Below are 17,401 nucleotides of genomic sequence, written 5' to 3' on the forward strand. Positions count from 1 at the left end.
AGGCTTTCAAGCGTCTCAAGGAGGTCGACCATTTTCTCGAAGTTGGACCTTCGGGAACGCCTACCATCTGGTTCAGATACGGGAAGAAAAAGAATGGTTGACAGCCTTTAACACGACTAGCGGGCACTATGAGTACCTGGTTATGCCATTCGGACTGATCAACGATCCCATAGTGTTACAGGCCCTGGTCAACGATTTTGTCCGTACCTGTCCTAGACCTGCTGTTTTCAACTCTCTAGAGACCGCAGGAGCGGTAGAGATACTCTGAATGATCGGCTATGAAAAGCCAACTGACATTTACTCCTGAGGTGCTGACCTGTTGCACCCTCGACAACCACTGTGATTATTATTATCTGACCCTGCTGGTCGTCTATGAACAATTGAACATCTTGGCCATGTTCTGTTATAATCTCCACCCGGCACAGCCAGAAGAGGACTGGCCACCCCTCATAGCCTGGTTCCTCTCTAGGTTTCTTCCTAGGTTCTGGCCTTTCTAGGGAGTTTTTCCTAGCCACCGTGCTTCTACACCTGCATTGCTTGCTGTTGGGGTTTTAGGCTGGGTTTCTGTACATCACTTTGAGATATCAGCTGATGTAAGAAGGGCTTTATAAATACATTTGATTTGATTTGATTTTCCCGTTCGATTCAGGAGCATGTTCTCCACGTCATGTCCAGGAACATGTTCTCCTGGAGAACCAGTTGTTTGTAAAAGCGGAGAAATGTGAGTTCCATCGCTTCACTATCTATTTTCTGGGATACGTCATCGCTGCAGGGAACTTTCAGATGGATACTAACAAGGTGAGAGCGATGGAGGAGTGGCCCCAACCCACATCCAGAGTGCAGCTTCAAGGTTTCCTGGGATTTGCTCATTTCTATTGCCGCTTCCTCCGGGGCTACAGCACCCTGTCTTCCCCCCCTCTCTGTACTCACCTCCCCCAAGGTTCTGGTCCCCAGCTGCTGACCGTGCATTTTCGGATCTCAAGCATAGATTCACTACAGCCGCCACCTGAATCTATCCGGACCCGTCCCATCAGTTCGCGGTGGAGATCGGCGTCTCGGACGTTGGACTGGGGGCCGTCCTGTCCCAGCGTTCTTCCCAGGACTAAAAGCTGCACCCCTGCGCTTCCCTGCCCATCGTCTTAATCCAGCTGAGAGGAACTACGACGTGGGAAATCGGGAACTTCTTGTGGTCAAGATGGCGCTGGAAGACACTAGCTAGAAGGGGCGGAACATCCATTCTTAGTGTGAACCGACCATAAGAATCTGGAGTATCTCCGCACCGCCAAGTATCCGCACCGCCAAGAGCCTCAACTCAAGGCAGGCTCGTTGGGCTCTTGTTATTTTCTCATTTTAATTTGACCATCTCCCTCCACCCTGGGTCCAATAATGTGAAGCCTGATGCCCTCTCTTGCTTGTATAGCTCCGCAGCTACACCGTCTGACCCAGAGACCATCCTCCCTACCTCCTGTCTGGCAGCTACACTCGTCTGGGGTATCGAGAACCTGGTCAGCAAGGCGCAGCGTTCCCAGCCAGACCCGGCTAACCGGTTGTTTGTCCCAGATTCTGCCCGGTCCCTGGTCCTGGAATGGGCTCATTCGTCTAACCTTACCTGCCATCCCGGCACCTGATGGACCCTGACTTTCCTCTGACAACGGTTTTGGTGGCCCAACATGGTTCCTGATGTCTTCACGTTCATCGCCGCCTGCACTGTGTACTCAGAATAAGAATCCGCGGCAAGCTGCGGCAGGACTCCTCACCGCACCTGGTCCCATATATCCCTGGGCTTTGTCACTGGTTTCCCTCCATCAGATGGCAATACCACTATCCTTATGGTGGTAGATGGGCGACTTTGGAAAACCTATTTCATTACCCTTCCCAAGTTACCCTCAGCCAATGAGACGGCCCAGCTCATGGTACAGCACGTCTTTCCGGATCCATGGACTTCCAGTGGACATGGTCTCCGATCACGGTCCTCATTTCTCACCCCGATTCTGGAAGGCGTTCTGCACCTTCATTGGGTCATCGACCAGCCTGTCCTCCGGGTTTCCTCCCCAATCTAACGGCCAGTCGGAGCTAGCCAATCAGGACCTGGAGACAACTCTTCGTTGCCTCGCCTTGTCTGTGTATGAATGGCACCACCCAGAAGTCCTTTGAAGAAGTGGCCTGGTGTTGCTGTTTGGTTCCGTTCGCCTTTTATCTTGTTGTCTTGGTTAAAGGTGGAATACGCCCGCAACGCCCTGCCCTGCTCGGCAAAACACCCTTCCCTGCTCGGCCACTGGTCTCTCGCCCTTCGAGTGTTCCTTGGGTTACCAGCCTCCGCTCTTCCCTGAGAAAGAAGTCAGCATACCCTCAGCCCAGATCTTCATCCCCAGCTGTCAGCGTACCTGGTAGGCTCCTCTTAAGACCACCACCAGGTATCGACGACAGGGGGCTTGTCTCCACCCTCCACTAGGTGTCTCCTATTCTTCTTCATTTTCCTGTGTATTTATACCTGCGTTTTCTATTTGTCTGTTGCTAGTTCGTGTTTTTTTGTCAGGTCTTACCAGCGTGTTACCCGTTTCTCCTGTTCTCAAGTTTTTTGTTTTCGGGGAAACGTGTGTTGTTCAATACAAACCGTCGCGGAATGTAGCAAACGTTGAACGGAACTGAACACACCCCAGACATGTTTCCAATGAGTAAGCTCAGACACACTTTGGAGTTTTACTCCAGAATTAGGAACACTTTCAACCGAGACCACTAAGTGTATGTCATCTCTTATGTTAAGATTATATCCTAGCTGCTGAAATAACCGTAATACCACCAGACAATGGCCTCTAAAGTTGCTTCATAATTCCTCATAACTCGCATCATTCATTTTCGTTGACAATCTTTAGCGTCGCAAAAAAAGGATAAATGTTGGGTGGTTTCGACACTGGCATAAGAAATGTTATTATATTATATGTTAATGAACCATACAGTCACCACACCAACATCTGAGGGCAACAAAAGTATATTTAATAGATGGGGGGAAATAACAACAGCAGAGAGAATCAGGTGTTCATCTTTTTATTGGATGGATGGAAACCCAGTCATGTCCAGATCCCCCATAACCCTCAGCAACAACATGGCGTTACCGTTACCTTTAACGTGTCAGTGGAGTCTTACCTGTCTACCAGGTGAGGAGAAGACCCCCATAGAGCAGGATCCTCCTTATATTCATAATCCACGTCAACATACTGGACCACAAAGTGACTGACAACGAGCGGCTCTGACATGCAGACGTGTGATTACAGTACAATGTACATATAGATAAAAACATATACCTCATATTGTTCACCGTGAAAACTCAGTCAGGCAGATGTGTGTGTGCTTTCAGTAGGGTGTGTAACCTGTTGAAGGATGACTTGGACACAGTAGGTGAAACACCTATGTAATAATAACATAGGAATTAAGGAGTGTTGGAAAGTGACTGTCTGTGTATGAATGACACCACCCCAAAAGTCCTTTGAAGAAGTGGCCTGGTGTTGCTGTTCGGTTCCGTTCGGTTTTTTACCTAGGTTGTCTTGGTTAAAAAGGTGGAGTCTAGAGAATCGTAGAGGACAAATAGATGTCTTCTGGTGGGGGGGGGGGGGGGGGGGGGTTATAGGAACAGGAGATGGGTAAAGAGGGGAGGGGTAATGTTCTTTTGGAGTTTGTTCAAGGAACAAGCACAACACGCATGGTGTTGGTGTAACCAGGGCCTGGACGCCATCCGGTCACAACAATGATGACATCTCCAGACTTGAAGAAGTGACGGTGTTTGCCTGGAGGGAAGCGGGGAGACAGGAGGGTGTTAATGGCTGGTCTTTGGTGGGGCTCCAGTGCTACAAGGATCTCTTCAGCCATAGAAATAGAGCGATATTTGCTAAATCTTCAAATCTTATCATATACCTCGATTTTGGTCTTTCTGTATGAAAAGTGCTCTACAAATAAAGTTCAGTATTACTACTTAAACATTGGAATTTAACGCGATGTCATTACTCACCCATCTCCAAGGCGAAGTTGACGCGGAGGTCGACATCCTCGGCCCAGACATCGTTGGCAGGCTTGGTGTACAGCACGGGGTAGATACCGCGGTACAGATGGGCCTGGCGGGCGGTCTGGCCACAGCGGGTCACAGCGATGATGGGGGCACGGGGCCTGTACCTGGACAGCAGATGGGCGGACCTAGAACCAGACACAGGAAGGAAAAGCAGGTTAGGGTGTGGAATGAAAACACATATTGCTATGTGAAACTGCTTCACAGTAAACTTAAAACCGTAAATATTATGTAGCTCATTAGAATACTTCTGTAAGGGGAAGACACTATAGATTATAATAATTATACTATATCTAATGTAACATAATACTATATCTAATGTAACATAATACTATATCTAATGTAACATAATGCTATATCTAATGTAACATAATACTATATCTAATGTAACATAATACTATATCTAATGTAACATTATACTATATCTAGTGTAACATAATACTATATCTAATGTAACATAATACTATATCTAATGTAACATAATACTATATCTAGTGTAACATAATACTATATCTAATGTAACATAATACTATATCTAATGTAACATAATACTATATCTAATGTAACATAATACTATATCTAATGTAACATAATACTATATCTAATGTAACATAATACTATATCTAATGTAACATAATGCTATATCTAATGTAACATAATACTATATCTAATGTAACATTGTTCTATATCCAATGTAACATAATACTATATCTAATGTAACATAATACTATATCTAATGTAACATTATACTATATCTAGTGTAACATAATACTATATCTAATGTAACATAATACTATATCTAATGTAACATAATACTATATCTAATGTAACATAATACTATATCTAATGTAACATAATACTATATCTAATGTAACATAATACTATATCTAATGTAACATAATGCTATATCTAATGTAACATAATACTATATCTAATGTAACATTATTCTATATCCAATGTAACATAATACTATATCTAATGTAACATAATACTATATCTAATGTAACATTATACTATATCTAGTGTAACATAATACTATATCTAGTGTAACATTATACTATATCTAGTGTAACATTATCTAATATCTTATACTATATCTAGTGTAACATTATACTATATCCAATGTAACATTATACTATATCTAGTGTAACATAATACTATATCTAGTGTAACATTATACTATATCTAGTGTAACATTATACTATATCTTATACTATATCTAGTGTAACATTATACTATATCCAATGTAACATTATACTATATCCAATGTAACATAATACTATATCCAATGTAACATTATACTATATCTAATGTAACATAATACTATATCTAATGTAACATAATACTATATCTAATGTAACATAATACTATATCTAATGTAACATAATACTATATCTAATGTAACATAATGCTATATCTAATGTAACATAATACTATATCCAATGTAACATTATTCTATATCTAATGTAACATTATACTATATCCAATGTAACATTATACTATATCTAATGTAACATAATACTATATCTAATGTAACATAATACTATATCCAATGTAACATAATACTATATCTAATGTAACATAATACTATATCCAATGTAACATTATACTATATCCAATGAAACATTATACTATATCCAATGTAACATTATACTATATCCAATGTAACATTATACTATATCCAATGTAACATTATACTATATCCAATGTAACATTATACTATATCCAATGTAACATTATACTATATCTAATGTAACATTATACTATATCTAATGTAACATTATACTATATCTAATGTAACATTATACTATATTTCGTGTAACATTATACTATATCTAATGTAACACTGTACCAATCCTAGATCCAAACTCCGGACAGCTGTACTGTAGGTTGACAGTAGTCTATCAAAATGTTGTCCCATTTAGTACACAGCTGACTACTGTACAGTGTGTCCATACCAGAGGAGGCTGGTGGGAATAGCTATAGGAATACAGGTTCATTGTAATGGCTGGGGTGGAATAAATGGAACACACATCAGCCATTACAATGAACCCATCCTCCTATATATCCTACCACCAGCCTCCTCTGGTCAATACTGTATAGTGGCACAGGGTGACTCTGAGCTTTGAATGGAGTGGGAAAGGAGTCAGGGAGAGGAGTGTAGAGGAGAGAAGTGGAGTGGAGTGGAGAGAAGTGGAGTGTAGAGGAGAGAAGTGGAGTGGAGAAGGAGAGAAGTGGAGTGGAGTGGAGGAGGGGAGAGGAGTGTAGAGGAGAGAAGAGAAGTGGAGTGGAGAGAAGTGGAGTGTAGAGGAGAGAAGTGGAGTGGAGAAGGAGAGGAGTGGAGTGGAGTGGAGGAGGGGAGAGGAGTGTAGAGGAGAGGAGTGGAGTGGAGAGAAGTGGAGTGTAGAGGAGAGAAGTGGAGTGGAGAGGAGTGGAGGAGGGGAGAGGAGTGGAGTGGAGAAGGAGTGGAGTGGGGGAGAGGAGTAGAGAGAAGAGAGGAGTGGAGAAGGAGTGGAGAAAGAGGGGAGAGGAGGGGAGAGGAGGGGAGAGGGAGAGGAGAGGAGGGGAGAGTTATATTTAACTTCCTAAATGTCAGGGTTCAGGACTGTAAAGGTTGGGAACAAGTTATGGGTCTCTGCTATAGGGCTGAGGTCAGAGGGAGGGATGGGAGAAATCTGGTGACACACTAGCATAAGGAGAATGTACTCTTAAGTCTACCGTTACTCCTTAAGGTCCAACGACCTTGCGTTATTTTCTGGGGTAAACTGGCTCTGGCAGCCAAAACAGCCAACTACTCCACCTAAACGTGAATCGATTCTCAATTGCGATACGGTTCTAGAAAGATAAATCCCTTTACTTTCATATCACATTCAAATGCTAAATATACACTTACTTTACACAGTTTTAACCGGCTTTATAAGTTGCAGACGACAGTATTTTTAAGTGACAGCAAATTCTTCCGTTACACACAGGTTTCCGGGAACATGCTAGAAAGCTAACTATCTGTCGTCTGTCTGGTTCCCTATGAAGGTGTGTAGTAATCTAACTATCTGTCGTCTGTCTGGTTCCCTATGAAGGTGTGTAGTAATCTAACTATCTGTCTGGATCCCTATGAAGGTGTGTAGTAATCTAACTATCTGTCTGGTTCCCTATGAAGGTGTGTAGTAATCTAACTATCTGTCTGGTTCCCTATGAAGGTGTGTAGTAATCTAACTATCTGTCGTCTGTCTGGATCCCTATGAAGGTGTGTAGTAATCTAACTATCTGTCGTCTGTCTGGTTCCCTCTGAAGGTGTGTAGTAATCTAACTATCTGTCGTCTGTCTGGTTCCCTATGAAGGTGTGTAGTAATCTAACTATCTGTCGTCTGTCTGGTTCCCTATGAAGGTGTGTAGTAATCTAACTATCTGTCTGGATCCCTATGAAGGTGTGTAGTAATCTAACTATCTGTCTGGATCCCTATGAAGGTGTGTAGTAATCTAACTATCTGTCTGGATCCCTATGAAGGTGTGTAGTAATCTAACTATCTGTCTGGATCCCTATGAAGGTGTGTAGTAATCTAACTATCTGTCTGGATCCCTATGAAGGTGTGTAGTAATCTAACTATCTGTCTGGATCCCTATGAAGGTGTGTAGTAATCTAACTATCTGTCGTCTGTCTGGTTCCCTATGAAGGTGTGTAGTAATCTAACTATCTGTCTGGATCCCTATGAAGGTGTGTAGTAATCTAACTATCTGTCGTCTGTCTGGATCCCTATGAAGGTGTGTAGTAATCTAACTATCTGTCGTCTGTCTGGATCCCTATGAAGGTGTGTAGTAATCTAACTATCTGTCGTCCGTCTGGTTCCCTATGAAGGTGTGTAGTAATCTAACTATCTGTCTGGTTCCCTATGAAGGTGTGTAGTAATCTAACTATCTGTCTGGATCCCTATGAAGGTGTGTAGTAATCTAACTATCTGTCTGGATCCCTATGAAGGTGTGTAGTAATCTAACTATCTGTCTGGATCCCTATGAAGGTGTGTAGTAATCTAACTATCTGTCTGGATCCCTATGAAGGTGTGTAGTAATCTAACTATCTGTCTGGATCCCTATGAAGGTGTGTAGTAATCTAACTATCTGTCTGGATCCCTATGAAGGTGTGTAGTAATCTAACTATCTGTCTGGATCCCTATGAAGGTGTGTAGTAATCTAACTATCTGTCGTCTGTCTGGATCCCTATGAAGGTGTGTAGTAATCTAACTATCTGTCGTCTGTCTGGTTCCCTATGAAGGTGTGTAGTAATCTAACTATCTGTCGTCTGTCTGGTTCCCTATGAAGGTGTGTAGTAATCTAACTATCTGTCTGGATCCCTATGAAGGTGTGTAGTAATCTAACTATCTGTCGTCCCTATGAAGGTGTGTAGTAATCTAACTATCTGTCTGGTTCCCTATGAAGGTGTGTAGTAATCTAACTATCTGTCTGGATCCCTATGAAGGTGTGTAGTAATCTAACTATCTGTCTGGATCCCTATGAAGGTGTGTAGTAATCTAACTATCTGTCTGGTTCCCTATGAAGGTGTGTAGTAATCTAACTATCTGTCGTCTGTCTGGTTCCCTATGAAGGTGTGTAGTAATCTAACTATCTGTCGTCCGTCTGGATCCCTATAAAGGTGTGTAGTAATCTAACTATCTGTCGTCCCTCTGAAGGTGTGTAGTAATCTAACTATCTGTCTGGATCCCTATGAAGGTGTGTAGTAATCTAACTATCTGTCTGGATCCCTATGAAGGTGTGTAGTAATCTAACTATCTGTCTGGATCCCTATGAAGGTGTGTAGTAATCTAACTATCTGTCTGGATCCCTATGAAGGTGTGTAGTAATCTAACTATCTGTCTGGATCCCTATGAAGGTGTGTAGTAATCTAACTATCTGTCTGGTTCCCTATGAAGGTGTGTAGTAATCTAACTATCTGTCGTCTGTCTGGTTCCCTATGAAGGTGTGTAGTAATCTAACTATCTGTCGTCCGTCTGGATCCCTATAAAGGTGTGTAGTAATCTAACTATCTGTCGTCCCTATGAAGGTGTGTAGTAATCTAACTATCTGTCTGGTTCCCTATGAAGGTGTGTAGTAATCTAACTATCTGTCTGGTTCCCTATGAAGGTGTGTAGTAATCTAACTATCTGTCTGGTTCCCTATGAAGGTGTGTAGTAATCTAACTATCTGTCTGGATCCCTATGAAGGTGTGTAGTAATCTAACTATCTGTCTGGATCCCTATGAAGGTGTGTAGTAATCTAACTATCTGTCTGGATCCCTATGAAGGTGTGTAGTAATCTAACTATCTGTCGTCTGTCTGGATCCCTATGAAGGTGTGTAGTAATCTAACTATCTGTCTGGATCCCTATGAAGGTGTGTAGTAATCTAACTATCTGTCTGGATCCCTATGAAGGTGTGTAGTAATCTAACTATCTGTCGTCTGTCTGGATCCCTATGAAGGTGTGTAGTAATCTAACTATCTGTCTGGATCCCTATGAAGGTGTGTAGTAATCTAACTATCTGTCGTCTGTCTGGATCCCTATGAAGGTGTGTAGTAATCTAACTATCTGTCTGGATCCCTATGAAGGTGTGTAGTAATCTAACTATCTGTCTGGATCCCTCTGAAGGTGTGTAGTAATCTAACTATCTGTCGTCTGTCTGGTTCCCTATGAAGGTGTGTAGTAATCTAACTATCTGTCGTCCGTCTGGATCCCTATGAAGGTGTGTAGTAATCTAACTATCTGTCGTCTGTCTGGATCCCTATAAAGGTGTGTAGTAATCTAACTATCTGTTGTCTCTCTGGATCCCTATGAAGGTGTGTAGTAATCTAACTATCTGTCTGGATCCCTATGAAGGTGTGTAGTAATCTAACTATCTGTCTGGATCCCTATGAAGGTGTGTAGTAATCTAACTATCTGTCTGGATCCCTATGAAGGTGTGTAGTAATCTAACTATCTGTCTGGATCCCTATGAAGGTGTGTAGTAATCTAACTATCTGTCTGGTTCCCTATAAAGGTGTGTAGTAATCTAACTATCTGTCGTCTGTCTGGATCCCTATGAAGGTGTGTAGTAATCTAACTATCTGTCTGGATCCCTATGAAGGTGTGTAGTAATCTAACTATCTGTCTGGATCCCTATGAAGGTGTGTAGTAATCTAACTATCTGTCTGGATCCCTATGAAGGTGTGTAGTAATCTAACTATCTGTCTGGATCCCTATGAAGGTGTGTAGTAATCTAACTATCTGTCTGGATCCCTATGAAGGTGTGTAGTAATCTAACTATCTGTCGTCTGTCTGGTTCCCTATGAAGGTGTGTAGTAATCTAACTATCTGTCTGGATCCCTATGAAGGTGTGTAGTAATCTAACTATCTGTCGTCTGTCTGGATCCCTATAAAGGTGTGTAGTAATCTAACTATCTGTTGTCTCTCTGGATCCCTATGAAGGTGTGTAGTAATCTAACTATCTGTCTGGATCCCTATGAAGGTGTGTAGTAATCTAACTATCTGTCTGGATCCCTATGAAGGTGTGTAGTAATCTAACTATCTGTCTGGATCCCTATGAAGGTGTGTAGTAATCTAACTATCTGTCTGGTTCCCTATAAAGGTGTGTAGTAATCTAACTATCTGTCGTCTGTCTGGATCCCTATGAAGGTGTGTAGTAATCTAACTATCTGTCTGGTTCCCTATGAAGGTGTGTAGTAATCTAACTATCTGTCGTCCCTCTGAAGGTGTGTAGTAATCTAACTATCTGTCTGGATCCCTCTGAAGGTGTGTAGTAATCTAACTATCTGTCTGGATCCCTATGAAGGTGTGTAGTAATCTAACTATCTGTCTGGATCCCTATGAAGGTGTGTAGTAATCTAACTATCTGTCTGGATCCCTATGAAGGTGTGTAGTAATCTAACTATCTGTCTGGTTCCCTATGAAGGTGTGTAGTAATCTAACTATCTGTCTGGTTCCCTATGAAGGTGTGTAGTAATCTAACTATCTGTCGTCCCTCTGAAGGTGTGTAGTAATCTAACTATCTGTCGTCTGTCTGGTTCCCTATGAAGGTGTGTAGTAATCTAACTATCTGTCTGGATCCCTATGAAGGTGTGTAGTAATCTAACTATCTGTCTGGATCCCTATGAAGGTGTGTAGTAATCTAACTATCTGTCTGGTTCCCTATGAAGGTGTGTAGTAATCTAACTATCTGTCGTCTGTCTGGTTCCCTATGAAGGTGTGTAGTAATCTAACTATCTGTCTGGATCCCTATGAAGGTGTGTAGTAATCTAACTATCTGTCTGGATCCCTATGAAGGTGTGTAGTAATCTAACTATCTGTCGTCTGTCTGGATCCCTATGAAGGTGTGTAGTAATCTAACTATCTGTCTGGTTCCCTATGAAGGTGTGTAGTAATCTAACTATCTGTCTGGTTCCCTATGAAGGTGTGTAGTAATCTAACTATCTGTCGTCCCTATGAAGGTGTGTAGTAATCTAACTATCTGTCTGGTTCCCTATGAAGGTGTGTAGTAATCTAACTATCTGTCTGGTTCCCTATGAAGGTGTGTAGTAATCTAACTATCTGTCGTCCGTCTGGTTCCCTATGAAGGTGTGTAGTAATCTAACTATCTGTCGTCTGTCTGGTTCCCTATGAAGGTGTGTAGTAATCTAACTATCTGTCTGGATGCCTATAAAGGTGTGTAGTAATCTAACTATCTGTCGTCCGTCTGGTTCCCTATGAAGGTGTGTAGTAATCTAACTATCTGTCGTCTGTCTGGTTCCCTATGAAGGTGTGTAGTAATCTAACTATCTGTCTGGTTCCCTATGAAGGTGTGTAGTAATCTAACTATCTGTCTGGATCCCTATGAAGGTGTGTAGTAATCTAACTATCTGTCTGGATCCATATGAAGGTGTGTAGTAATCTAACTATCTGTCTGGATCCCTATGAAGGTGTGTAGTAATCTAACTATCTGTCTGGATCCCTATGAAGGTGTGTAGTAATCTAACTATCTGTCGTCTGTCTGGATCCCTATGAAGGTGTGTAGTAATCTAACTATCTGTCTGGTTCCCTATGAAGGTGTGTAGTAATCTAACTATCTGTCTGGATCCCTATGAAGGTGTGTAGTAATCTAACTATCTGTCTGGATCCCTATGAAGGTGTGTAGTAATCTAACTATCTGTCGTCTGTCTGGATCCCTATGAAGGTGTGTAGTAATCTAACTATCTGTCGTCCCTATGAAGGTGTGTAGTAATCTAACTATCTGTCGTCTGTCTGGATCCCTATAAAGGTGTGTTATTAATGAATTAATTAGTAATTTAGCCTTTTGCTTTCTTGCTGATATGAAATATACGTTCTTTACGTTTCCTAAGCGATGTGTGTTCACTTTTAGGAGCGAGAGTAGGGGCTCTTAACCAAAGTCACCCCCAGGAAGAAGACACCTTCATCAATAGGCGCTAAAGGTGGTTAGCATCTATGAATTGGGTTTTAGTGACACAAAGGACTACACAGACTGGGTCTCTGCTACAGGGCTGGGGTGAGTTCTGGGTCTCTGCTACAGGGCTGGGGTGAGTTCTGGGTCTCTGCTACAGGGCTGGGGTGAGTTCTGGGTCTCTGCTACAGGGCTGGGGTGAGTTCTGGGTCTCTGCTACAGGGCTGGGGAGAGTTCTGGGTCTCTGCTACAGGGCTGGGGTGAGTTCTGGGTCTCTGCTACAGGGCTGGGGTGAGTTCTGGTTCTCTGCTACAGGGCTGGAGTGAGTTCTGGGTCTCTGCTACAGGGCTGGGGTGAGTTCTGGGTCTCTGCTACAGGGCTGGGGTGAGTTCTGGGTCTCTGCTACAGGGCTGGGGTGAGTTCTAGGTCTCTGCTACAGGGCTGGGGAGAGTTCTGGGTCTCTGCTACAGGGCTGGGGTGAGTTCTGGGTCTCTGCTACAGGGCTGGGGTGAGTTCTGGGTCTCTGCTACAGGGCTGGGGTGAGTTCTGGGTCTCTGCTACAGGGCTGGGGTGAGTTCTGGGTCTCTGCTACAGGGCTGGGGAGAGTTCTGGGTCTCTGCTACAGGGCTGGGGTGAGTTCTGGGTCTCTGCTACAGGGCTGGGGTGAGTTCTGGGTCTCTGCTACAGGGCTGGGGTGAGTTCTGGGTCTCTGCTACAGGGCTGGGGTGAGTTCTGGGTCTCTGCTACAGGGCTGGGGTGAGTTCTAGGTCTCTGCTACAGGGCTGGGGAGAGTTCTGGGTCTCTGCTACAGGGCTGGGGTGAGTTCTGGGTCTCTGCTACAGGGCTGGGGTGAGTTCTGGGTCTCTGCTACAGGGCTGGGGTGAGTTCTGGGTCTCTGCTACAGGGCTGGGGTGAGTTCTGGGTCTCTGCTACAGGGCTGGGGTGAGTTCTGCGTCTCTGCTACAGGGCTGGGGTGAGTTCTGGGTCTCTGCTACAGGGCTGGGGTGAGTTCTGGGTCTCTGCTACAGGGCTGGGGTGAGTTCTGGGTCTCTGCTACAGGGCTGGGGAGAGTTCTGGGTCTCTGCTACAGGGCTGGGGTGAGTTCTGGGTCTCTGCTACAGGGCTGGGGTGAGTTCTGGGTCTCTGCTACAGGGCTGGGGTGAGTTCTGGGTCTCTGCTACAGGGCTGGGGTGAGTTCTAGGTCTCTGCTACAGGGCTGGGGAGAGTTCTGGGTCTCTGCTACAGGGCTGGGGTGAGTTCTGGGTCTCTGCTACAGGGCTGGGGTGAGTTCTGGGTCTCTGCTACAGGGCTGGGAGAGTTCTGGTTCTCTGCTACAGGGCTGGGGTGAGTTCTGGGTCTCTGCTACAGGGCTGGGGTGAGTTCTGGGTCTCTGCTACAGGGCTGGGGTGAGTTCTGGGTCTCTGCTACAGGGCTGGGGAGAGTTCTGGGTCTCTGCTACAGGGCTGGGGTGAGTTCTGGGTCTCTGCTACAGGGCTGGGGTGAGTTCTGGTTCTCTGCTACAGGGCTGGGGTGAGTTCTGGGTCTCTGCTACAGGGCTGGGGTGAGTTCTGGGTCTCTGCTACAGGGCTGGGGTGAGTTCTGGGTCTCTGCTACAGGGCTGGGGTGAGTTCTAGGTCTCTGCTACAGGGCTGGGGAGAGTTCTGGGTCTCTGCTACAGGGCTGGGGTGAGTTCTGGGTCTCTGCTACAGGGCTGGGGTGAGTTCTGGGTCTCTGCTACAGGGCTGGGGTGAGTTCTGGGTCTCTGCTACAGGGCTGGGGTGAGTTCTGGGTCTCTGCTACAGGGCTGGGGTGAGTTCTGGGTCTCTGCTACAGGGCTGGGGTGAGTTCTAGGTCTCTGCTACAGGGCTGGGGAGAGTTCTGGGTCTCTGCTACAGGGCTGGGGTGAGTTCTGGGTCTCTGCTACAGGGCTGGGGAGAGTTCTGGGTCTCTGCTACAGGGCTGGGGTGAGTTCTGGGTCTCTGCTACAGGGCTGGGGTGAGTTCTGGGTCTCTGCTACAGGGCTGGGGTGAGTTCTGGGTCTCTGCTACAGGGCTGGGGTGAGTTCTAGGTCTCTGCTACAGGGCTGGGGAGAGTTCTGGGTCTCTGCTACAGGGCTGGGGTGAGTTCTGGGTCTCTGCTACAGGGCTGGGGTGAGTTCTGGGTCTCTGCTACAGGGCTGGGAGAGTTCTGGTTCTCTGCTACAGGGCTGGGGTGAGTTCTGGGTCTCTGCTACAGGGCTGGGGTGAGTTCTGGGTCTCTGCTACAGGGCTGGGGTGAGTTCTGGGTCTCTGCTACAGGGCTGGGGAGAGTTCTGGGTCTCTGCTACAGGGCTGGGGTGAGTTCTGGGTCTCTGCTACAGGGCTGGGGTGAGTTCTGGTTCTCTGCTACAGGGCTGGGGTGAGTTCTGGGTCTCTGCTACAGGGCTGGGGTGAGTTCTGGGTCTCTGCTACAGGGCTGGGGTGAGTTCTGGGTCTCTGCTACAGGGCTGGGGTGAGTTCTAGGTCTCTGCTACAGGGCTGGGGAGAGTTCTGGGTCTCTGCTACAGGGCTGGGGTGAGTTCTGGGTCTCTGCTACAGGGCTGGGGTGAGTTCTGGGTCTCTGCTACAGGGCTGGGGTGAGTTCTGGGTCTCTGCTACAGGGCTGGGGTGAGTTCTGGGTCTCTGCTACAGGGCTGGGGTGAGTTCTGGGTCTCTGCTACAGGGCTGGGGTGAGTTCTAGGTCTCTGCTACAGGGCTGGGGAGAGTTCTGGGTCTCTGCTACAGGGCTGGGGTGAGTTCTGGGTCTCTGCTACAGGGCTGGGGTGAGTTCTGGGTCTCTGCTACAGGGCTGGGGTGAGTTCTGGGTCTCTGCTACAGGGCTGGGGTGAGTTCTGGGTCTCTGCTACAGGGCTGGGGTGAGTTCTGGGTCTCTGCTACAGGGCTGGGGTGAGTTCTGGGTCTCTGCTACAGGGCTGGGGTGAGTTCTGGGTCTCTGCTACAGGGCTGGGGTGAGTTCTGGGTCTCTGCTACAGGGCTGGGGAGAGTTCTGGGTCTCTGCTACAGGGCTGGGGTGAGTTCTGGGTCTCTGCTACAGGGCTGGGGTGAGTTCTGGGTCTCTGCTACAGGGCTGGGGTGAGTTCTGGGTCTCTGCTACAGGGCTGGGGTGAGTTCTAGGTCTCTGCTACAGGGCTGGGGAGAGTTCTGGGTCTCTGCTACAGGGCTGGGGTGAGTTCTGGGTCTCTGCTACAGGGCTGGGGTGAGTTCTGGGTCTCTGCTACAGGGCTGGGGTGAGTTCTGGGTCTCTGCTACAGGGCTGGGGTGAGTTCTGGGTCTCTGCTACAGGGCTGGGGTGAGTTCTGGGTCTCTGCTACAGGGCTGGGGTGAGTTCTGGGTCTCTGCTACAGGGCTGGGGAGAGTTCTGGGTCTCTGCTACAGGGCTGGGGTGAGTTCTGGGTCTCTGCTACAGGGCTGGGGTGAGTTCTGGTTCTCTGCTACAGGGCTGGAGTGAGTTCTGGGTCTCTGCTACAGGGCTGGGGTGAGTTCTGGGTCTCTGCTACAGGGCTGGGGTGAGTTCTAGGTCTCTGCTACAGGGCTGGGGAGAGTTCTGGGTCTCTGCTACAGGGCTGGGGTGAGTTCTGGGTCTCTGCTACAGGGCTGGGGTGAGTTCTGGGTCTCTGCTACAGGGCTGGGGTGAGTTCTGGGTCTCTGCTACAGGGCTGGGGTGAGTTCTGGGTCTCTGCTACAGGGCTGGGGAGAGTTCTGGGTCTCTGCTACAGGGCTGGGGTGAGTTCTGGGTCTCTGCTACAGGGCTGGGGTGAGTTCTGGGTCTCTGCTACAGGGCTGGGGTGAGTTCTGGGTCTCTGCTACAGGGCTGGGGTGAGTTCTGGGTCTCTGCTACAGGGCTGGGGTGAGTTCTAGGTCTCTGCTACAGGGCTGGGGAGAGTTCTGGGTCTCTGCTACAGGGCTGGGGTGAGTTCTGGGTCTCTGCTACAGGGCTGGGGTGAGTTCTGGGTCTCTGCTACAGGGCTGGGGTGAGTTCTGGGTCTCTGCTACAGGGCTGGGGTGAGTTCTGGGTCTCTGCTACAGGGCTGGGGTGAGTTCTGCGTCTCTGCTACAGGGCTGGGGTGAGTTCTGGGTCTCTGCTACAGGGCTGGGGTGAGTTCTGGGTCTCTGCTACAGGGCTGGGGTGAGTTCTGGGTCTCTGCTACAGGGCTGGGGTGAGTTCTAGGTCTCTGCTACAGGGCTGGGGAGAGTTCTGGGTCTCTGCTACAGGGCTGGGGTGAGTTCTGGGTCTCTGCTACAGGGCTGGGGTGAGTTCTGGGTCTCTGCTACAGGGCTGGGGTGAGTTCTGGGTCTCTGCTACAGGGCTGGGGTGAGTTCTGGGTCTCTGCTACAGGGCTGGGGTGAGTTCTGGGTCTCTGCTACAGGGCTGGGGTGAGTTCTGGGTCTCTGCTACAGGGCTGGGGAGAGTTCTGGGTCTCTGCTACAGGGCTGGGGTGAGTTCTGGGTCTCTGCTACAGGGCTGGGGTGAGTTCTGGTTCTCTGCTACAGGGCTGGAGTGAGTTCTGGGTCTCTGCTACAGGGCTGGGGTGAGTTCTGGGTCTCTGCTACAGGGCTGGGGTGAGTTCTAGGTCTCTGCTACAGGGCTGGGGAGAGTTCTGGGTCTCTGCTACAGGGCTGGGGTGAGTTCTGGGTCTCTGCTACAGGGCTGGGGTGAGTTCTGGGTCTCTGCTACAGGGCTGGGGTGAGTTCTGGGTCTCTGCTACAGGGCTGGGGTGAGTTCTGGGTCTCTGCTACAGGGCTGGGGAGAGTTCTGGGTCTCTGCTACAGGGCTGGGGTGAGTTCTGGGTCTCTGCTACAGGGCTGGGGTGAGTTCTGGGTCTCTGCTACAGGGCTGGGGTGAGTTCTGGGTCTCTGCTACAGGGCTGGGGTGAGTTCTGGGTCTCTGCT

At 47.1% G+C, this 17,401-nt stretch overlaps 1 protein-coding gene across 2 annotated transcripts in view; it reads right to left on the reverse strand.

Annotated features, from left to right (window-relative positions):
- Positions 1-3,029: 3,029 nt before the first annotated feature.
- LOC129861906 (pyruvate kinase PKM-like) overlaps positions 3,030-17,401 on the reverse strand; it is a 34,563-nt gene continuing 20,191 nt past the window's right edge. For both annotated transcript variants that reach the window (XM_055933089.1, XM_055933090.1), the window contains exons 10-11: positions 4,004-4,185; positions 3,030-3,782 (exon numbers count right to left, since the gene is read on the reverse strand). In XM_055933089.1, the coding sequence (XP_055789064.1) occupies positions 3,676-3,782; positions 4,004-4,185 (289 nt within the window). In that variant the 3' untranslated portion in view covers positions 3,030-3,675. The remainder of the gene's footprint in view (positions 3,783-4,003; positions 4,186-17,401) is intronic.

Source organism: Salvelinus fontinalis, chromosome 9 (assembly GCF_029448725.1).
Source record: "Salvelinus fontinalis isolate EN_2023a chromosome 9, ASM2944872v1, whole genome shotgun sequence".
NCBI lineage: Eukaryota > Metazoa > Chordata > Actinopteri > Salmoniformes > Salmonidae > Salvelinus > Salvelinus fontinalis.